At 34.8% G+C, this 19,218-nt stretch overlaps 2 protein-coding genes across 2 annotated transcripts; both read right to left on the bottom strand.

The window, feature by feature from the left end:
• Positions 1-864: 864 nt before the first annotated feature.
• Positions 865-7,185, bottom strand: si:dkey-21e13.3 (uncharacterized protein LOC100150043 homolog). The gene is made up of 5 exons (XM_067370085.1): positions 7,140-7,185; positions 6,961-7,065; positions 3,102-3,224; positions 2,686-2,811; positions 865-1,363 (listed from the first exon to the last, which is right to left on the bottom strand). Exons 1-5 carry the CDS (start codon positions 7,183-7,185, stop codon positions 888-890), a joined length of 876 nt encoding a protein of 291 aa, XP_067226186.1. The 3' UTR covers positions 865-887.
• Positions 7,186-8,910: 1,725 nt separating this feature from the next.
• Positions 8,911-15,248, bottom strand: si:ch73-127m5.2 (uncharacterized protein LOC561202 homolog). The gene is made up of 4 exons (XM_067368723.1): positions 15,112-15,248; positions 12,983-13,675; positions 9,957-10,086; positions 8,911-9,867 (listed from the first exon to the last, which is right to left on the bottom strand). The coding sequence occupies exons 2-4, from the start codon at positions 13,620-13,622 to the stop codon at positions 9,456-9,458; spliced, it is 1,182 nt and encodes a 393-aa protein (XP_067224824.1). The 5' UTR covers positions 13,623-13,675; positions 15,112-15,248; the 3' UTR covers positions 8,911-9,455.
• Positions 15,249-19,218: the final 3,970 nt, after the last annotated feature.

The following is a 19,218-nucleotide window of genomic DNA, read 5'->3' as shown; positions in this document are numbered from 1 at the left end:
ATTACATTTTAAAATATATTCAAATAAAAACATCTTTTTTTTATTTAAATATTTCATAATATTTACTGTACTTTTGATTAAATATATGCAGACTTGATGAGCATATGAGACTTTGAACAACATTTAAAAATCATACCAACCCCAAACTTTTGACAGTAGTGTAGCTTGAGCAAGTTTTACTCTACAAAAAAGCAAAATCCCTTAATATTTCAACATTTTCCATGTTTGTGGGAACCACAGTGTGAAATCCCCCACCCCCGCTGGGCCTACAAGCATGTAATATGGGTATAAGCCATTTTAGCGTAGTTTTTTATTTTACATGGTTATTATTGTTCTCAAACCTGAATGAAATTTAAAACCCAATTATGTGTAACACTGATCAAATTTGGTAAGTCTGCTTTCACCTGGACCCGAAGACTGTAAACATAAGTCACAATTTTCATCTGTAAATCTATTTCCCTTGGTGCATTTTGCAACATGGTTGCATATTGTGACCTGGGTGGGTGTAGCTGCTCTGACCCTGAACACCGGGTCTGGATAATCTACTGTAAGGCCTCTTATGGACTAATCACAGAGTTCAGAAAGGCTAGCAGATTGCAGCTCGGCATCAACCTGTTCTCGTGTTCTATACAGCCAGCATCTAAGAATTAAACTGCCTCGACACAACAAATTTTATGACCTGGCTTGTGATTCTGGTTCTCGATTGGTGCCCTTAGCAATAGGAAACCAAGAGTTGTAATATTCTATTTTTGTTGCTTTCAGATCCATTCTCTAATACAAATGGCTGAAATGAGCTCCTTAAATGTCAGGATGTGGTTTACACCAGATCACTTGTTTAGGCCACCTCAGACGTTCATTAAGAAGTCCAAAAGCACTATGATGAAGCCTCACAAGAGGGTATGAAGCACTGCTGCCCTCAGATTCCTGTTTCTCGGTATGTTCTTCACTGAGCATTTGATAACTTTATACAATTTGGGGCAGCTGCCTAGGTGGGCAAAATTCGGTAAGTGGTGTCCAGTCTGGTGGCCGTTTTTTGCGCCCCACAGCATCGTGGAGCACCTTTGAAGCACTTCTACTGCCACAGAGTACTGGCCATTAGTCCACTGTTTCAGCCTGACCAACGTCACAGCCGTAGAGAAGCCGAAACAGTAACGTGAGGTTCCGCGGAACACGCGTTCACCTTCGCCGAAATATGCCCCTTCCTCCCAGGAAAGCAGGGAGCCGTCCTCCTCGCCCATGTCAGTCAGGTTACAAAGGGCCAGAAGGCAAGAGCTCAGCAGTGCCTCATTTTTACTGTGCTGGAGAAGAACCGACACCAGCCGTGGGACAGCTCCGAGCCTCAAGAATCGCTCTTGCTGCAAGTCTGCAAGAAAGTAATCACACTTGCATCAAAAACTCCAATGTCAGCATCAAGATATATGGTGCTAGGCTCTACTTAGGGGTGCCTCAGCTCCCTATTTTTATCTCAGCCCACCTAAAAATCTGCAATGAGGGATACTCCATCAAAAAAATTAAAACTCTGTCATCATCCCTCATATGGTTCCAAACCTGTATGCATTTTATTCTTCTGCAGAACACAAAAGAATGTATTTGAAGAACATCGGGAACCGAACACACATTGGGAACCCCTTTGACTTCCACTGGATGGACAAAAAAATACAAAACACTGAGACATTTCTCAAGTTATCTTCTTTTGTGCTTCATAGAAGAAAGAAAGTCAATGACAAAAGAATGTTTTAGGCCCTGTTTACACCTGGTATTAAGATGTGTTTTGGTTGATTGATGTAAATGGGGTCTAAAATGTTTTGAGGTTGTCCACTTTTAACCACTTTCAGAGGTAGTAGAAAACGCATTCAACCGAATTGCTTTCGTAGTGCAGACTCTCATGTGGATCTACTGCGTAAACATTATGGGAAGTGTGCTAGCCAGACAGAATTTAAACTTTGCTGGCTGGAGACCCAAGTTTGGGTTGAAGACAAAAAATGTACTAAGCACAATGTTCTCTCACCATTCCTGATTTCTAACACGCACTCACAGAGTTCGACATGGTATTGCGGCATTCAGAGCAGAAATGAAAGCTGCTGCTCACCGTGTGTTTTTCCATCAACTCTGGTCACGTTCATATGTAAATTGAAAGATCTGAAAAAACCATTTACCTGCCCATAGACCCTCCCCTCACAGAAAACAGGACAGAAGTGGTTAAAAATGGACAAAAGAGACTGATTAAAACATCAGGTGTAAATGGGAATGTGTCTCCCTCGTCTACTTGTGATCCGATCAACCAAAACGCATCTTAATACCAGGTGGAAACAAGGCTTTAATTTTAGTATCCCTTTAAAAATCTGATGTAACGCATTCTCTGAAAACAGCTTAAAACTGAGGTTATTTTACTCTGAATCCTGCCAGTAAGTATTTTATAGTTTGTGACATTAAATATTATCCTTGAAAGTTCCACTTCTCTATCTCTTATGTGAACACCATATGCTCCAGCATAATCATTATTAAAAATAATACACCACCACTACCAATGGAAAACATGCATTTTAAACACTTTCAAAAGTGAAACTATTTGAAAATGTTAACTATTTTCTGAAACTACTCTTCTGAGCCACATCATCTCAGATTCAGGTCCTGGGGGGATCAATACCTACAGTATGTTATCGCAAAAAATTCAGGTCCACTCACTGCTGTCATAGGAGATCCTGGCGATGGCCTGGCTAACGTGAAGGAGAAGGTCCTGGTCTTGGCTTAGCAGTAAGGTCATAAGGGCAGACACAATGCCTGTCTCAAAGCATTGCTCTCTCACAGGAGCTAAAAAAAGAAATTTTAGAATAATCAATAGAGTTAGTGCTCATCAACTGTACAGTATGTATTCAGTTAGATGTCAAGGCACTTGGTTTATGAAAAAAGCTGCCATTATTTTCAAGATTTGCAGTTTATCCACAGCAATTTAAAGTTTAAAGACTTATTACAGGGACAATCCCACCAGCAACCTGAGGTTAAGGTGTAGCCAAGGTCTCGTTCATGCATCACTTATTGAGTTTAACCTTTCAATTACAATACCAGCTAACAAGGCTACAACACCAAACAATTGTTCTTACCATCTCTGGCCAGTTCAGCCACTAGTCTGGCTGTGTGAGTAGTGAGCGTGCTTTTCCTCCTTAAAATCTGAGCCATAACAGGGAGAATCCCACTTTCCACCACCTGCTCGGATATGCCTTTCTCTAGGGCAGGGAAAACACATGTTCCTTCTAAACAATCAAGATACACTACGGCTCAAAAGTTTGGGGTCAGTAAAATGCATTGGTCCCACTTTATATTAAGTGGCCTTAAATACTATGTACTTACATAAAAAAATAAGTACAATGTATTTATTGGGTTCATATTGAATTGCAAAACACTTTTGCTGCTATTGAGGTGGGATACGGGTAAGGTTAGGGAAAGCTTTGGTGGTATGGGTAGGTTTAAGGGTAGGGGTAAGGGTTAAGGGATGGGTCAACAGTGTAATTATAAAAGTAATTACAGAAATTAATTACAGATGTAATTACATGCAGGTGTTTTTAAAATATAAGTACAATGTAAAAAAAGGTTTGTACACAATAAGTGCATTGAATCAAATAATTAATTTAAATCTAAGTACATAGTAGTTAAGGCCACTTAATATAAAGTGGGACCAATGCGGTCATTGTTTTAAAAGAAATCTCTCATGCTCCAAAAATGCTGCATACAGTTTAACAGTAATATCATGAAATATTATTACAATTATTTAATATAATTGTTTTCTAATTTAATATAATTAAATGTTCATCAAAGCTGCATTTATTTCATCCAGAAAAATATTTTGAAATATTATTACAATTTAAAATATATATATATTTTTTTTCATATATTTTAAAATGCAATTTATTACGGAAGAGGATTAGGGCCAAGCAATAATAAAAAAATAAAACCATCTTGAGATTAATGTTGTTAAATTTCGAGAAAAAAGTCGAGATAAAATGTTGAGAATAAACTCGTTAACAAATTTGTTCTCGTAATTTAACGACTTTTTTCTCGTAATTTAATGACTTTATTCTCAACATTTTATCTCGACTTTTTTCTTGAAATTTGACAACATTTTTCTCATAATTTAACAAATTTGTTCTCGTAATTTAACGACTTTTTTCTCGTAATTTAATGACTTTATTCTCGACATTTTATCTCGACTTTTTTCTTGAAATTTAACAACATTTTTCTCATAATTTAACAAATTTGTTCTCGTAATTTAACGAGTTTTTTCTCGTAATTTAATGACTTTATTCTCAACATTTTATCTCGACTTTTTTTCTTGAAATTCAACATTTTTCTCATAATTTAACAAATTTGTTCTCGTAATTTAACGACTTTTTTCTCGTAATTTAATGACTTTATTCTCAACATTTTATCTCGACTTTTTTCTTGAAATTTGACAACATTTTTCTCATAATTTAACAAATTTGTTCTCGTAATTTAACGACTTTTTTCTCGTAATTTAATGACTTTATTCTCGACATTTTATCTCGACTTTTTTCTTGAAATTTAACAACATTTTTCTCATAATTTAACAAATTTGTTCTCGTAATTTAACGAGTTTTTTCTCGTAATTTAATGACTTTATTCTCAACATTTTATCTCGACTTTTTTTCTTGAAATTCAACATTTTTCTCATAATTTAACAAATTTGTTCTTGTAATTTAACAACTTTTTTCTCGTAATTTAATGACTTTATTCTCAACATTTTATCTCGACTTTTTTCTTGAAATTTGACAACATTTTTCTCATAATTTAACAAATTTGTTCTCGTAATTTAACAACTTTTTTCTCGTAATTTAATGACTTTATTCTCAACATTTTATCTCGACTTTTTTCTTGAAATTTAACAACATTTTTCTCATAATTTAACAAATTTGTTCTCGTAATTTAACAACTTTTTTCTCGTAATTTAATGACTTTATTCTCAACATTTTATCTCGACTTTTTTCTTGAAATTTAACAACATTTTTGTCATAATTTAACAAATTTGTTCTCGTAATTTAAGAACTTTTTTCTTGTAATTTAATGACTTTATTCTCAACATTTTATCTCGACTTTTCTTGAAATTTAACAACATTTTTCTCATAATTTAACAAATTTGTTCTCATAATTTAACAACTTTTTTCTCGTAATTTAATTACTTTATTCTCAACATTTTATCTCGACTTTTTTCTCGAAATTTAATGATTTTTTTCTCGTAATTTAACGAGTTTATTCTCAACATTTCACTTTGACTTTTTTCTCGAAATTTAATGAGTTTTTTCTCAAAATTTAACAACTTTAATCTCAAGATGGTTTTATTTTTTTATTATTGCTTGGCCCTAATCCTCTTCCGTAAAGAACCATTCTTATTATCATCAATGCTAAAAACAGTTGTGCTGCTTAATAGTTTTGTTGAAAACTTGACATTTTTTTCAGGATTTTTTTTTTTTTTTTGAGAAAAAAGTTCAAAAGAACAGTATTTATTTGAACAACATTTTGTAAAATTATGTTTTCACTTTAATTTTTTTTAAATATTTAATTAATATAATTAATTTAATTTCAGTAACACTTTATTTTACAGTGCCCTTGTTACACGTTACATATGCTTACTAAATCAACAACAGTAAATTAAGCATAATTAAATGCAACTAACTCTAAACCAAACTCTAATCATAACCATAAACCTATAGTAAGTACATGTTGTTTAAAAATGTTGCTCAGTACTTAAATGTATAATTACACTGTTACAAGGACACCTTAAAATAAAGTGTAACCAAAATTGTTTTTTAAAAATTGTACTGTCACAAACATTTGTATGGTATTACAATCCTTCTGAAAGACCAACAAATTAGATCAACTGTTTCCAATAAGCTAGACCATTATCCAGAACATATGCACAAACACACAAATGAACAAATTATGTTTCCACAAACTACAGAGGTCGCTCACAGCTGGTCATCTGGATGCTTGTGTACAAAAGCAGTCTAGTTAATCATTCCTGTCACTCAATGGCTCTAACAGAGATAAATGCGGATTAGAGTGTCTCTGTTTTCAAATCCACAGGAGTTGCGTGTGCTTCTCATAGCCACTCTCGTTGGCATATTAAGTATGGTTTGTCACCTATGCCCAAATGATTTGTGATGTGCAAGGGATAATGCACAGTCAGCTGGTCATTAATCTTACAATAAACCTGACAGGATCTTGTATCATTTCAGTACATAATCGTATCCTGCATTTTACATATCAAACATTGATTTAAGTTTAAATTATTTGAATATGTGAGAAGAAAGAGAACGCAGAGTAGTACAAAAAACATGAACCTAGCATAGATATAAAAGAAACAATTTGCTTCGGACAATGTCAATTATACAGTTTGGAGGTCCTTATGCAGTATTTTCGACCATGGAATGTTGCGAATGACCAATCAGAATAGAGAATTCCAAAAAAAAAAAAGAAAAAACGCATAATAACTTGGTAGTAGTTTCAATCATGTCTAAAGCCAAAGTGTTATTGCAATACTCACTAAGCAGCTTTCAGACCTCATACAAAGTGCTGGCACATTCTGCATCTAACTAGTTCAATCAAGCTCAAACTAACAGACAACATTTTTATTTTACTTTTTTGTTCTTTTTTTAAATGAACTGCTTTATAAAGGCATAATGTATAAATATATGTCACAAAATATTAGAACATCCTGTATAATGCTGCTTTTTGATAAACAAGTCCTCAAATGGTTCTATACATGTCTGCAGGGACTCAATTCTTTCTCAAGTTTATTTAGACATTTAGTTAGACATAACTCAAGTGTTTAGTTACACATGTGCACCAGTACAACTACAGGTACATTCTTGATCCAGCTCCTCAGGTACCAAACATTTGACACCAAAAATAAATCTTAAAATATATATCAAAATCTGAAATACTCACTTCTTTCAATGGCAACATTCAGCACTGTGTCCAAATAAGGTTTTAGTTCCTCCTCGACAAGTTCTGTGCTCACACTGATGGCCTCTATTGCAGCACTTAATGAATCTGAGAGAAAAGAAAATGTATATCAAAATGTACATCCTTCAGGCAGTCTTTCTATTGTGTCTGCTGTTACTCACCCTTGGGCGCACTGGGCAGTGGACGACTTGCTCCCATCTTGTCCATATGTCTATGTGAGGTTGTGATGACCTGTTTAGTTCTCAGCACTGCTCATGTCCCAGATTACCACGACAGTCTAGACTGCATTTCTGTTCTAAAATCTCACACAACTCCATCTCTTGAAGTCTTGGAATTTTATCCTTTTTTGTGTCCCCCTCCTGCTTTGTTTCTTTCCACTCTTGTCCGGTCTGTATATACATGTATGTTTGTGACACAAACTCCTCCCTCCCTCCCTCACTAGTTTATTTTCTTCCTCTCAATCCCTGTCTCTCCACTGCGTGCTCTGATTCAGACCTTCACTAATGCACTCCAAATCCTCAGTCTAATGAAAGCCTCACAGTGGACAGGCCACCTGTAGGTGACACTGTGGACTGCAGCACGCCCACATCAAATGTCTTCTAGAGGTCAGAAGAGAGAGTGGAACAACAAACAGACAAACAATGTCATTGGCTCAGCTACAAAACTGACTCCACAGTGAGGATTTTCTCTGTAAGCTTGCCAGGGATTCAGAAAAGCTGCTTTGTGGGGGAAATCTTTTGTGAAAATACAAATGATAACAAAGCAGTTGAACTGAACATAATTGAAAATAAAATTATGTTCGGTTACAATTAGCTATTATTAGTAGTTGAGAGGATGTTTAAACAGATAAATGATAACATGCTACGTTGCTGCATCTGGATTGTGCCTTTTCTTCCATGTTTTATCGTTTAATGAAAGTCGTAAGACACTTTTGTGTGACAAAAAAGCGTCAACACTCTTTAAATTAAAGATTTATTGTGCACTTTAGTTAGATTCATTAAATAAAATGTGAGTTTTCACATCATTGAGCTTGCGCTGCACTGACCGACAGCTTCTGTACCTAATTATAAAGGGAGAGCAAGGTGCTTACTTTCTGTGTAATTCATTCACAAGAAAAGTTATTGTTTTTCATGAGATTTTATGAGTAGTTCATACTTCACCTACAAAATGTATTTTTAAAACTAGTGATTCTATAATGTTTAATATTTATTCAAAAGCGAAGCGGAGTGAAAAACTATTACAGGAAATGGTTAATATATGCAAGTGGTACTCTCTGCCGCCATCTTGTGGTTATAGTGGTAATTATGTCTTTTTTTTTTTTTTTTTTTTAAATTAGTGTTTTCTATCAAATGTTGGATTTCCCACATCTTGAAACATTCAGTTTTACAAAAGGGTACAATCTCAGAAGGATGAACCAATAATATTTTTGGTCATCACATTAAAAATAACATTTGAGTGCTGGAAAAATGTGTGTTTCTTATTCAAACATTCCCATTAGCTTCGTCCTTAGTGTTTTGTTTTTTTCTTTGTAAATTAGGCAAGTGTGATAACTGCATTAAAATAATAATCAGCATTAAAAAGTCAACCATTGATGGTTTTGTGGCGATGTGCAGCAGTACAGAATGACAACAGTTCAACGGAGATGCCCAAGCTGGAAGTAACCGTGCATATGGTCAGGTATGATTCCAGTCCATAGCACAAAGGGTGCAGGATAAGTAGTGCTCCAAATTTTAATACTTTAAGGGTTTGTTTAAATCCCTAACCCTAATTATGAGCAATAGAAATTGCAATTATTTTATTTGACACATTTATAGCCATCTGTATTAGAACGGATCCTTCTTTGCTCTGCGAAGCAATAAAAAAGTAATAAATATACAAATTGCTTAAAAAAGGTTATGCTTTTAATACAAGCATATGATGAGCAATCTGCAAAACTTACAGAGTACAAGCTATAGTCGTTCACATACACTACATCAGACACAAACAGAAGGAAATAAATAGTCTGAAAAATCAATGTCCAAGACAAGATATGTTCTTAGTCAAACTAAATTGCTCAGAGATTGTAAGATTAAGTACAACAGAATTAAAGAACATTTCAGAGATAAAATTCTAAAATGAGAATAACAGAAACTGATATTGTGATCAATTTCATGAGAATACAACATAGTGCTCGAAAAAAATTTGCTTGCATGCTACTTTAATAGCATACATTGTCTGTGTACATTTGTTTTGTTTTTTTACCACAAACAACAAAACAAAAGGTCGAGAGAGACACGTGATTAAGGTTTAAATCAAAACATCTCTGCCGAACACCCTCTCAGACCCATAATGTTTTCTTGATTGACTATAGTGAGAAAAAAGGAAAACAATCAGTCTTCAGAAAAGGGAAGTCTAATGTTTATAAAACTAACATTTTCTATGAAAAGTTTTGCACTCAGAATTCACAGTGTCTCTGTGTGCCTCTCAGGCACGTGACGTTACGCAAGACCTGCATTGGTGGGGTTGAGTCCACTGGATATGGTTTCGTATCCTACAGAAACTAGCGTTAACACGCTGCTCTCCATCTCTGTGGACTGTTGAACCTCAGGAACGACAGAATCCAGCCGCATCTGTTTTCCTTTCTTCCGTCCCCTTTTGCCCTTTTCTTTAGGTTTGCCGTCTTCTGTTGCGGCTTTGGGCTTGCGGTTGCGTTTCCGAATTCTTCTCACCGGGGGTTCGGGTTTGGGGTCCGTATTCCCCGAGAGGATTCGGATTTGTCGGTCGATGACGGTATCTATGATATCGAGAGCCACGTCCATCATGCCGTTACCAAGACCATGCGTAACATTGGAGAACAGACGGGTATTCACAGGGTCGTTAAAAATCTTCCGCATCTCCTCTAGATAGTTCCTGTTTGACGGTAAAAAACAACCAAAATTACTTTCAGAATCAAAGCAAAACCATTAATCGTTCTTTCTACGGGAATACTAGTACTTTACCTTGTTTCAATGATTTTTGACCAATGCTGCACCTGGTTTGTTTCAGGTAGCAACTGTTTAGCCATATTCTCATAATCTACATACTGCAGCGCAAAATCCTTCATGTCTTTGCAAAGGGCTGCTGTGTCACCTGAAAATAATGAAAATCCATGTAGTTATGTAGAATTATTTTGCTTCAATCTAGTGTCTATATTCATTTCATGTGGTGGTTAAAAGGAATGCAAATTCAGTCATTTACTCACCCTCATATTGTTCCAAACTTGTCTGATCTAGGGTAAACTGGGCTAAATGCGCACGGGGGTAAAAGGCGCCTTTGATTTTATTTTCCTCTAACCACTAGATGGCACAAAAACTTTGAAACGTGGAAATGTGGCTGATCCTTGACGCAAACGTGGACAGCAGCACAAATTTGATTCTAATTTGATCTAATATTTGATGTTTTTTAAAATGTTGTAGATTTAGAGGTCCCCTAGAACTTTTTTTAAAAGATGTAATATAAGTCTAAGGTGTCCCCTGAATGTGTCTGTGAAGTTTCAGTTCAAAATACCCCATAGATTTTTTTTAATTAATTTTTTTAACTGCCTATTTTGGGGCATAATTAGAAATGAGCAAATTAAATTTTGTGTTTACATTGATTCTGAATGAGTTTGAGGCTGTGCTCCGTGGCTAATGGCTAATGCTACACTGTTGGAGAGATTTATAAAGAATGAAGTTGTGTTCATGAATTATACAGACTGCAAGTGTTTAATAATGAAAATAGTGACGGCTCTTGTCTCCGTGAATACAGTAAAAAACGATGGTAACTTTAACCACATTTAACAGTAAATTAGCAACATGCTAACGAAACATTTAGAAAGACAATTTACAAATATCACTAAAAATATCATGATATCATGGATCATGTCAGTTATTATTGCTCCATCTGCCATTTTTTGCTATTGTTCTTGCTTGCTTACCTAGTCTGATGATTCAGCTGTGCACAGATCCAGACGTTCTGCCCTTGTCTAATGCCTTTCATAATGTTGGGAACATGGGCTGGCATCAGTATGTAAATATTGGGGGCGTACACCCCGACTGTTACGTAACAGTCGGTGTTATGTTGAGATTCTGTCTCTTAAACAAGGAGGTCTTTTAAACAAATGAGATTTATATATGAAGGAGGAAACAATGGAGTTTGAGACTTACTGTATTTCATTTCCATGTACTGAACTCTTGTTATTCAACTATGCCGAGGTAAATTCAATTTTTGAATCTAGGGCACCTTTAAGTAGCAAATAAGAATCGCTACAATTATTGAATATATTTTGAGACAAAGGACTTGTTAACGATTTTCAGTTTTGTTCAAAGTAATGATATCAACAGTTTTTCAATAACAGAAGAATATGTAAAAGTATGGTGTTTGGGGTAAAAAGGACCCCTGCTGTTGTGGCGAAAGCACAATAATTAACATGACAATAAATATCTGGATGACTTTTTCATTTGTTGACATGACATGGTTAGATTGAGATGGTAAATATAATTTATTAAGTTAGGTGTCCAGCTTAGAGATATAATGAAACCATTATATTAAAAAATATGATATTAATCATATCATATAATAGAATATAATTTATTGTTACAAAAGTAAATCTATATTAAATTATTATGGGATCTCTTTCAATGCTTTCAGAATCTTTACTTTTTAAAATAATTTTGTTTCTGTATTTTTAAAATATATTTTTATATTAACATATTTTAATGACACTACATTTACTGAACAAAAATTATTTTATCAAAATAAACAGAAAACAGAACAAACTTAGCTAAAATGAATGTTTTTGAAGTATTAACTTAGACATTATTAAAAACATACTATTTTAGCTAAAGTATTTGTATATGTAAAGTATTTTGCCCCGTGTGTGGGGTAAAAGGCCCCCTCGCCACCTCATACATTTATTAGTTATTAAAACAAAATAAACCACTTTTATGATTTATTTTCACACTAAATCTGTTGCTCCATAAATGTTCAATACACAGTGTCGGGGAAAGTTACTTTTAAAAGTAATGCATTACAATATTACTCACTAAAAAGTAACTAATGCGATACTTAGTTACTTTTTAGAAAAAGTATTGCATTACATTACTTTTGCATTACTTTTTCTCTGGACTAGGCTTGCTTGTTTGCGTTTTAATAACAACAAAAAAGTTCTATTTTTAGCAAAGGTTAAGGCCCTTTCACACCAAAAATTAAATAAGCCTCGAGCTGAAGGAAAGGCATATTTAACAGCTCAAAAATTTCAGCTGTGCTGAAATTCTGGATTAAAGAAGAATAGGATACAGGAGAAGGACGTTCAACCCTCTTATTTCTAAATCTAATCGAAAATCATTTTTGCTTATTAGTATGGTTAAATTTGATCATTGAAGGTCAGCAGCAAAGACATTGGTTAATAAAGTTAGATTAAATACATAAAGTATATTTGTGTAGTTTAACACAACACCTCTGCACTTTATTTCTCTCAACAAGGGGACAGGAGAGCTTTCAGTGAGAAAAATAAACTTGCGTTTCATTATTTGGAAAAAAAAGTAACTTAGATATTTTGTTGCAAATTGAAAAAGTAATGCGTTACTTTACTAGTTACTTGGAAAAGTAATCTGATTACATAACTCAAGTTTCTTGTAATGCGTTACCCCCAACACTGTCAATACAAACATATATATTTTTTCTGCAATCATAAATTATGGGTGTAGTGAAAAGCATATTTTTTCTTAAGGTGTGCATTCAGCCCTGTTGTACCCTGCTATTTAATCGGCGGAACATGAAAGATGGAATTTTGATAGTTTAGTGTTTTTTTTGCCCATACAATGAAACAACACTGATGAATTTCATTGTATGTGCAAAAAAAAAAAAAAACACTAAAACAATCAAAATACCTTCTTTTATGTTCCACAGAAGAAAGTCATACAGGTTGGAACAACATGAATTCTCAATAAGAAATTTCTTCTTTTTTTTTTTTTTTTTTTTTTTTAAGTATATGATCCAGACTTACCTTCAGTTAGCTTGGAAAAGGAACTGGACACTGCCGTGTTGGTGCTTGGTGACAGTCCAAAGACATTTAGGGACTCTAAGAGTGTTTTCTTACTAGCTGGACCTCGACTCACTCTCGTGTAGGCAGCAAGAGAGCGGAGAGACATCTTCTCAGGCGGTTCCAATCTCCTCTTCACCTCATCATAATGAATATGGTACTTGCGAGCCTTTGAGCTCTTCATGTTAGGGTCCAGCAGGGAGGCTACCTCTGCAAAAGGGACCTGCAGTGAGTTTGCTGCACCATCTTGAGACGATGCGGCACTCTGGCCTTCTGACGGACCTTGTGTTGATACGTGGCCTTGAGTTGGAATATGAGCCTGTACTTCCACATGGCCTTGCGGTGGGTTCTGCAGATGTGGAGCAGGCTGGACGTGTGATTGAGTCTGGATGTGAGTTGGCATGTGGATGTGCGATGGGACTGTGTGCGGTATAGCCTGACAGGAGACTTCTTGAGGTACCACATGCTGTGTGATGATTTGTGCGATGTTTGGAGGTTGTTGTTGCGGCTGATACATGGTTATAATGGGGTTACTGACAGAGACGTGGACGACATCACTGTTCTGGGGAACAGCGGACATGTGCATACCTGCAGACGGATCCATCTTTTCCCTCTCACCAGCACTATGATCATCAGCTTTTTAATGCAACTTTGTATCTAACAAAGAAGAAAATATTAAAAATGTGTAGTTTAGTGAAAGTTTACGAACGCTAACAATTTAGGAACAAGAAATGGCTGCAAATTGTGCCGTTTTTTGAACCTTTAGACAAATTCAAAGTCAAGTTTCAATATGTTGTTTGTTCTTTTTGATCTTTTAGGCCTCATATAGTATGATGGGAGAATATGGAGTTCATAATCGAGGAGTCCCAATATAAGCAATGCAATTTGGTGCCGTTGCTGATATTTACATGGCCAAAAAGTATGATGAAATTCTGGTAGCTTGTAATGTAAATCAACAAGATCTTTATAGCTCTTCATTTCCCATAATGTCTTAGTAAGATGATATTTAAATGCTCAGTTCTTTTTTGTTTTTATCAAACCTCTGTAATTTTTATTGTGGGGAACAAAACAATGCAATGCAATACAATGATGATAAAGACATGTACTAAAGGTATCCTGATGTATCGTGTTTGATACTCACATTTTAACATGATTTTTCTTAAACTTATGTGAATTATCATTTAAAACGTTTAAAAAGTTTTTCAATCCAGTAAATCGTCATCTTGTAATATTACTAACAATATAACATGTATTTTTACATGTTTACAGTAAGTTTTTCAGAGGTGGAGCCAAGTTTCTAAGTTTGATGAAAGTTTATGAACGCTAACAATTTAGGAACATGTTTTTAGGAAAGTAAACTAAATAATAGTCAATTTTCATTTAACTTTGCCAATTTCATAGCCTTTTAAGCAGTATATTCAGACATTTCTATATTTTGTAATGTTTTTTGTTCTTTTTTTAATTCAGTGCCACAAGAACAAGATGTTTCATATTGTTCACAACAATTTTATACAAAATTTGTTTTGCTTTTCCCATGCTTTGACTTATAAAAAACAAAAACAAACAAAAAACAGAACAACCTCATTACCTTATGGTTACAATGATGTTTTAAAACATCAACATTATCATATATTTTGTCAAATATACAGGTGAGAAAGTGAACCCACATGACATTTTTTGACAGCGTCACCTCTGCGCGAGACGGCTGAACTTTGGAGCGCGTGCATGTCAGCGCGCGACGGTATGTTTCTTCACACTCTTGAGCATTAAAACCACCCAGAAAATACAACTGGGCTGCAACACTTACATCTGATAAAGTATGAGTATGTGCTAAAATGTTGCGTCTATTTCACATAATGAGAAATCTTATACACATAAAGCCTGCATAACTCAGTGTTGACTTTGAGAGGAATGATAATCTACTTGTTTTGATCAACAGTAGAACAGGCCAAAGCCACCATCATGTTTGAAACTTGATATTCCACCGTATTCATGTGCTAAAAAACGTCCAAACCACCGTTTTATTCGAACTGTTCTGGTTACGAACGCTAACCTTGAATCAGACACAAGTTACTGACAGTATTCTTACTTACCGCTCTATAGTTAGAGTCGTATTTAAACCTTACTGATCCTAGAACAGTCCATGGCGAACCGCTCGAAGGTCCCCTTCTTCACCGATCCTATTTCGGCGGGTTGCAAATCAGCAGACGGGGCACAGACGCCATAGCTGCCAAAGCTCGTACGCTCATTGGCCAATGTCCGTGTCAATCATGTTCTCTGGAAGCGCTTATTCGGGGAGGCCTGTGTGACTCATGTTACGTCATAGAAAAGAGGCGGAATATCCGGAGCTTAAAATGGTAGGACGTGAACAAAGCTCCCAGGTGTCTGCCTGTTTGTCACATAATATTTTTAACAAAAACAAGCGGTTAATTTGAATTGGTTTAGGTTTATTACGCAGAAGTGATTAAATATGATCAAGTCCAAGCACATTGTGGATTTATAATATTCTTTCCTTTATCAAATTTTACATTAAACATTAGTTTTCATGTGTAAACAATAGGTTGCTTCTTTGCACTACAGTATATCGTTCAAAGCTAGCTTATAGGAACTTTACAAAAGAAACATTCTTGTACACTGGATATGTTATTTTTATAGTTCACTACTCCTTTGTGCACTAGATGGCAGTATATCTTCTCAAATGTTTTTATTTCACCACCTCTAATGATTTCATTAGATACTGCCTATCCCAAAGCTGCAATGTTTATTTGCTTTTTCAGCTAGTTAGACAATTAGTCTTAAGTGCTAATTATTAAAGCCAAACCCATTATCTTGATAATCTTGCTAGTGGAAGAGTGGTTTAGGAGACCGGGGAGCTATTAATGAGAGTATTTGTCTAGAGATGCTACCATGGGAAGAGAGGTGATGTCTCTCCATTTTCTGTTGTTGCCTCCTGACACAGAGAATTCATATTCTGCCCATTATCTATTGGTCACAAACGAAGTGTCAGCAAAGGAGGCACAAGGGGACCAGAGATGGAGAGACGGATGTAGTATGTGCTGGAAAAGCACAAATATCTCCTTCTTCAGCAACCTCTGCATCAGGCGTGTCAGGTCAGATTGACATATAAATCAAAGGTCTGCCAGGACTCATTACTTTTGGTCTTTTTATATGCCCAGGCTATAAATCTTGCATATTTTACATACTTCAAATTAAAGACTTAGTATGCATTTTTGAAGCTGATGTTTTAGCTTATTTTAGAGGAGGGGTTTATTGTTTTTCTTTGATCAGCAGACAAAAGCCCTCTGTGGTGCTCTTGTGAGTGGATGCAAAAAGATTTTGAATAAGCTGCAAAAAATGAATGCAACTAAATAGGCATTTGCAATGTTTTGTAGACTATCTATCTATCTATCTATCTATCTATCTATCTATCTATCTATCTATCTATCTATCTATCTATCTATCTATCTATCTATCTATCTATCTATCTATCTATCTATCTATCTATCTATCTATCTATCTATCTATCTATCTAAACCATATTTAACTGGTTATTTCAAAGCCTTAATGGAGCAAATCAATTTCATTCTCATTCTAAACGAATTTATTGTGAAACAAGATTGATGCTTGCTACATTAGTAAAGTAGTTAAGATCCTCCATTAACAGAAGAACAACCCTCGATTAAGCTGCTCGCATCTTCGACAGCATGCGCCACTTCAAACGCTATCTTACAACAGCATCCAGAGTGCCTGTGGCAGCCAGCGCTAAACGTTCTGCTGTTGTCCCGCTGCCAAACTCTAGGGAAGGATACAGATAGAGGGAGCAAGGAAGTCTGAGTATTTTTGTATTCAACTATAAATATTTAACTGAATAAGGAAGTCTATATCATGTTGGAAATTTGAAATAATACATAAAAAATTAAAAATACACAAGGATTGCATTCTCTTTTTGTGTGTGTATATGGCAGTTAAATTAACATGCTAAATGTGATGATAAACATAACAGACAGGTTATGATTTTAAACTCCAAAACATGATGCTAGAGGACTGGCGCATACATACTGTATTAGTTCAGACCTGTCTGAATAAGCTAAATTGTTGATACATATATCTAATATCTCACCTTCATGCTCATGTGCCATTTGTCCCTTGGACCTTTTGTCTGTAATGACTGGTAGTCTTTAAAAGAATAGTTCATCAAAAATGAAAATTCTGTTATCATTTACTCAATCGGTATCACTTTAACTAACAATGAGCAATACATTTGTTACATATTTATTAATCTTTGTTACCGTTAGTTGACCCTGTATAGCCTGACATATTTTTTTTGAACCTTTAGACAAAATCAAAGTCAAGTTGCAATATGTTGTTTGTTGAGTGTCATATTTGATACATCTTTTATGCCTCATATATGGCAGAATATGGAGTTCATAATCAAGGAGTCCCAATATAAGCAACGCAATTTGGTGCCATTGCTGATATTTACATGGCTGAAAATTCTGATAGTTTGTAATGTAAATAAACAAGATCTTTATAGCAGTATATCAGAATAGTTTTCACTCTTCATTTCCAATAATGTCTTAGTAAGATGATATTTAAATGCTCAGTTTTTAAAAAAAATTATCAAACCTCTGTAATTTGTATTGTGGGGAACAAAACAATGCAATGCAATACAATGATGATTAAGACATTTACTAAAGGTTCCTCGATATCCTGATGTATGGTGTTTGATACTTACATTTTAACATGATTTTTCTTAAACTTATGTGAATTATCATTTTAAACCTAAGATTTTCCGTCCAGTAAATCGTCATCTTGTAATATTTCTAACAATATAACATGTATTTTTAAATTTACTTTATAAAAATAGTAAAGAATTCAGAGCAAAAAGACACATGAGCCACAAACTAAAGATGGATTTTTACAATTATACTGAAAGACTTGCATAAGGCATGTAATAGATTATGTACAATTTTTTCAAGTTTTGATCATGCTAATTTAGGGGCCTTAGAAAATTATATGTAAATAATAAGATACAGTAGGATTTATAGAGTTAATAACATATATATGTTTTTTCATGTTAGCTCAAATCCATTAAATAACAGATGTTGAAAATAACATTAACTGAAATGAATACATGCTTTAGAAATATTTTGTCATTGTTAGTTCACGTTAACTAATGTAACATTAACAAATGGAAGCTTATTGTAAAGTGTTACCACTCCTCAACCTTATATTGCTCCAAACCCATATTCTTCTGTGGAACATGAAAGGAAATGTTCAGCAAAATATTAATGCGGCTCTTTACTTTACAGTGAAAGTGGATGGTGACCATAGGCTGTCAAGCATAAAAAATGCTATAAGTGCATGACATGGAATAAAGTGCTTGAATCCTATGGACCACTTTTATGTTTTTTTTTTTTGTTTTTTTTTTGGACCATGACAGTCATTGGTCACAAATATCTCCATTTGTCTTCCAGAATTAACATACAACATAAGAGCAACAAATATTTGTGAGAACTAGTACTTTAATATTTGTTAACAGTATATGCAGAAGAAAAAAAAGAGAGGCTTATTCCGTTCTTCTTTTTTATCTGTTTCCATACCAACTGAATGGGGATTGGCTGCTGTAGAGGGGGTTAATGGAACTGAGAGATGATGCCTCTGGGTAAAGACAAGTCATGATAGACAGACTGAACCCTCAAATCTGTGTGGAGATGTGGATTTTTGTGTGGCCGTGTAAAAAGAAAGACTTTGCAAAATATTATGTCTCACTGGTGTATTTGTTGCCAAGATAAAACAAACACTCCTGGGCAAAAAAATGGGCCTTGGCAAAAAATATTTAGTGGTCTTTTAATGGTCTTAACCATTTTAATCACTGGTCAGGAAATGAGCAAATACTGTAGATAAAGTATCTTAGCGTGAAATAGCCTTCCCCTAATGGTTAAGCAGTGTGGGTAAAACTTGCAGACAGCTTTTTACTGGAAGAAGAGTCAGTGTTGTTTTCACTCAATGTTAATGGCTTCAAACAATTCATGAGTAGTTGAAAAATGTCTCCCAGTTCGTTTTAATTTAATGTGAGTCCAAATATATAGGGTTCAAATTTGGACTCTGATCAGCCCAAAACATGAGCCTAATGGACTTGTTCTCAAGTCACTTGTCTTTGCAATGTTTTTCTGTGACAGCAATGGCTTTTTAAGTAG

This window comes from Chanodichthys erythropterus, chromosome 19 (genome assembly GCF_024489055.1).
Source record: "Chanodichthys erythropterus isolate Z2021 chromosome 19, ASM2448905v1, whole genome shotgun sequence".
NCBI lineage: Eukaryota > Metazoa > Chordata > Actinopteri > Cypriniformes > Xenocyprididae > Chanodichthys > Chanodichthys erythropterus.
The sequence above is the reverse complement of the archived record's forward strand: the minus strand, read 5'-3'. Positions and strand labels throughout refer to the sequence as shown.

What these genes read in the sequence shown, in the direction of transcription:
- si:dkey-21e13.3 (XM_067370085.1), bottom strand. Translation starts at nt 7,185, where the DNA reads ATGGACAAGATGGGAGCAAGTCGTCCACTGCCCAGTGCGCCCAAGG. An exon ending in ACTGCCCAGTGCGCCCAAGG is followed by an intron (nt 7,066 to 7,139) that starts GTGAGTAACAGC and finishes CTTTTCTCTCAG; the next exon opens with ATTCATTAAGTGCTGCAATA. An exon ending in GGCTGAACTGGCCAGAGATG is followed by an intron (nt 2,812 to 3,101) that starts GTAAGAACAATT and finishes TTCTTTTTTTAG; the next exon opens with CTCCTGTGAGAGAGCAATGC.
- si:ch73-127m5.2 (XM_067368723.1), bottom strand. Translation starts at nt 13,622, where the DNA reads ATGGATCCGTCTGCAGGTATGCACATGTCCGCTGTTCCCCAGAACAGT. An exon ending in CTTTTCCAAGCTAACTGAAG is followed by an intron (nt 10,087 to 12,982) that starts GTAAGTCTGGAT and finishes CATTATTTTCAG; the next exon opens with GTGACACAGCAGCCCTTTGC. An exon ending in TCAAAAATCATTGAAACAAG is followed by an intron (nt 9,868 to 9,956) that starts GTAAAGTACTAG and finishes ACCGTCAAACAG; the next exon opens with GAACTATCTAGAGGAGATGC.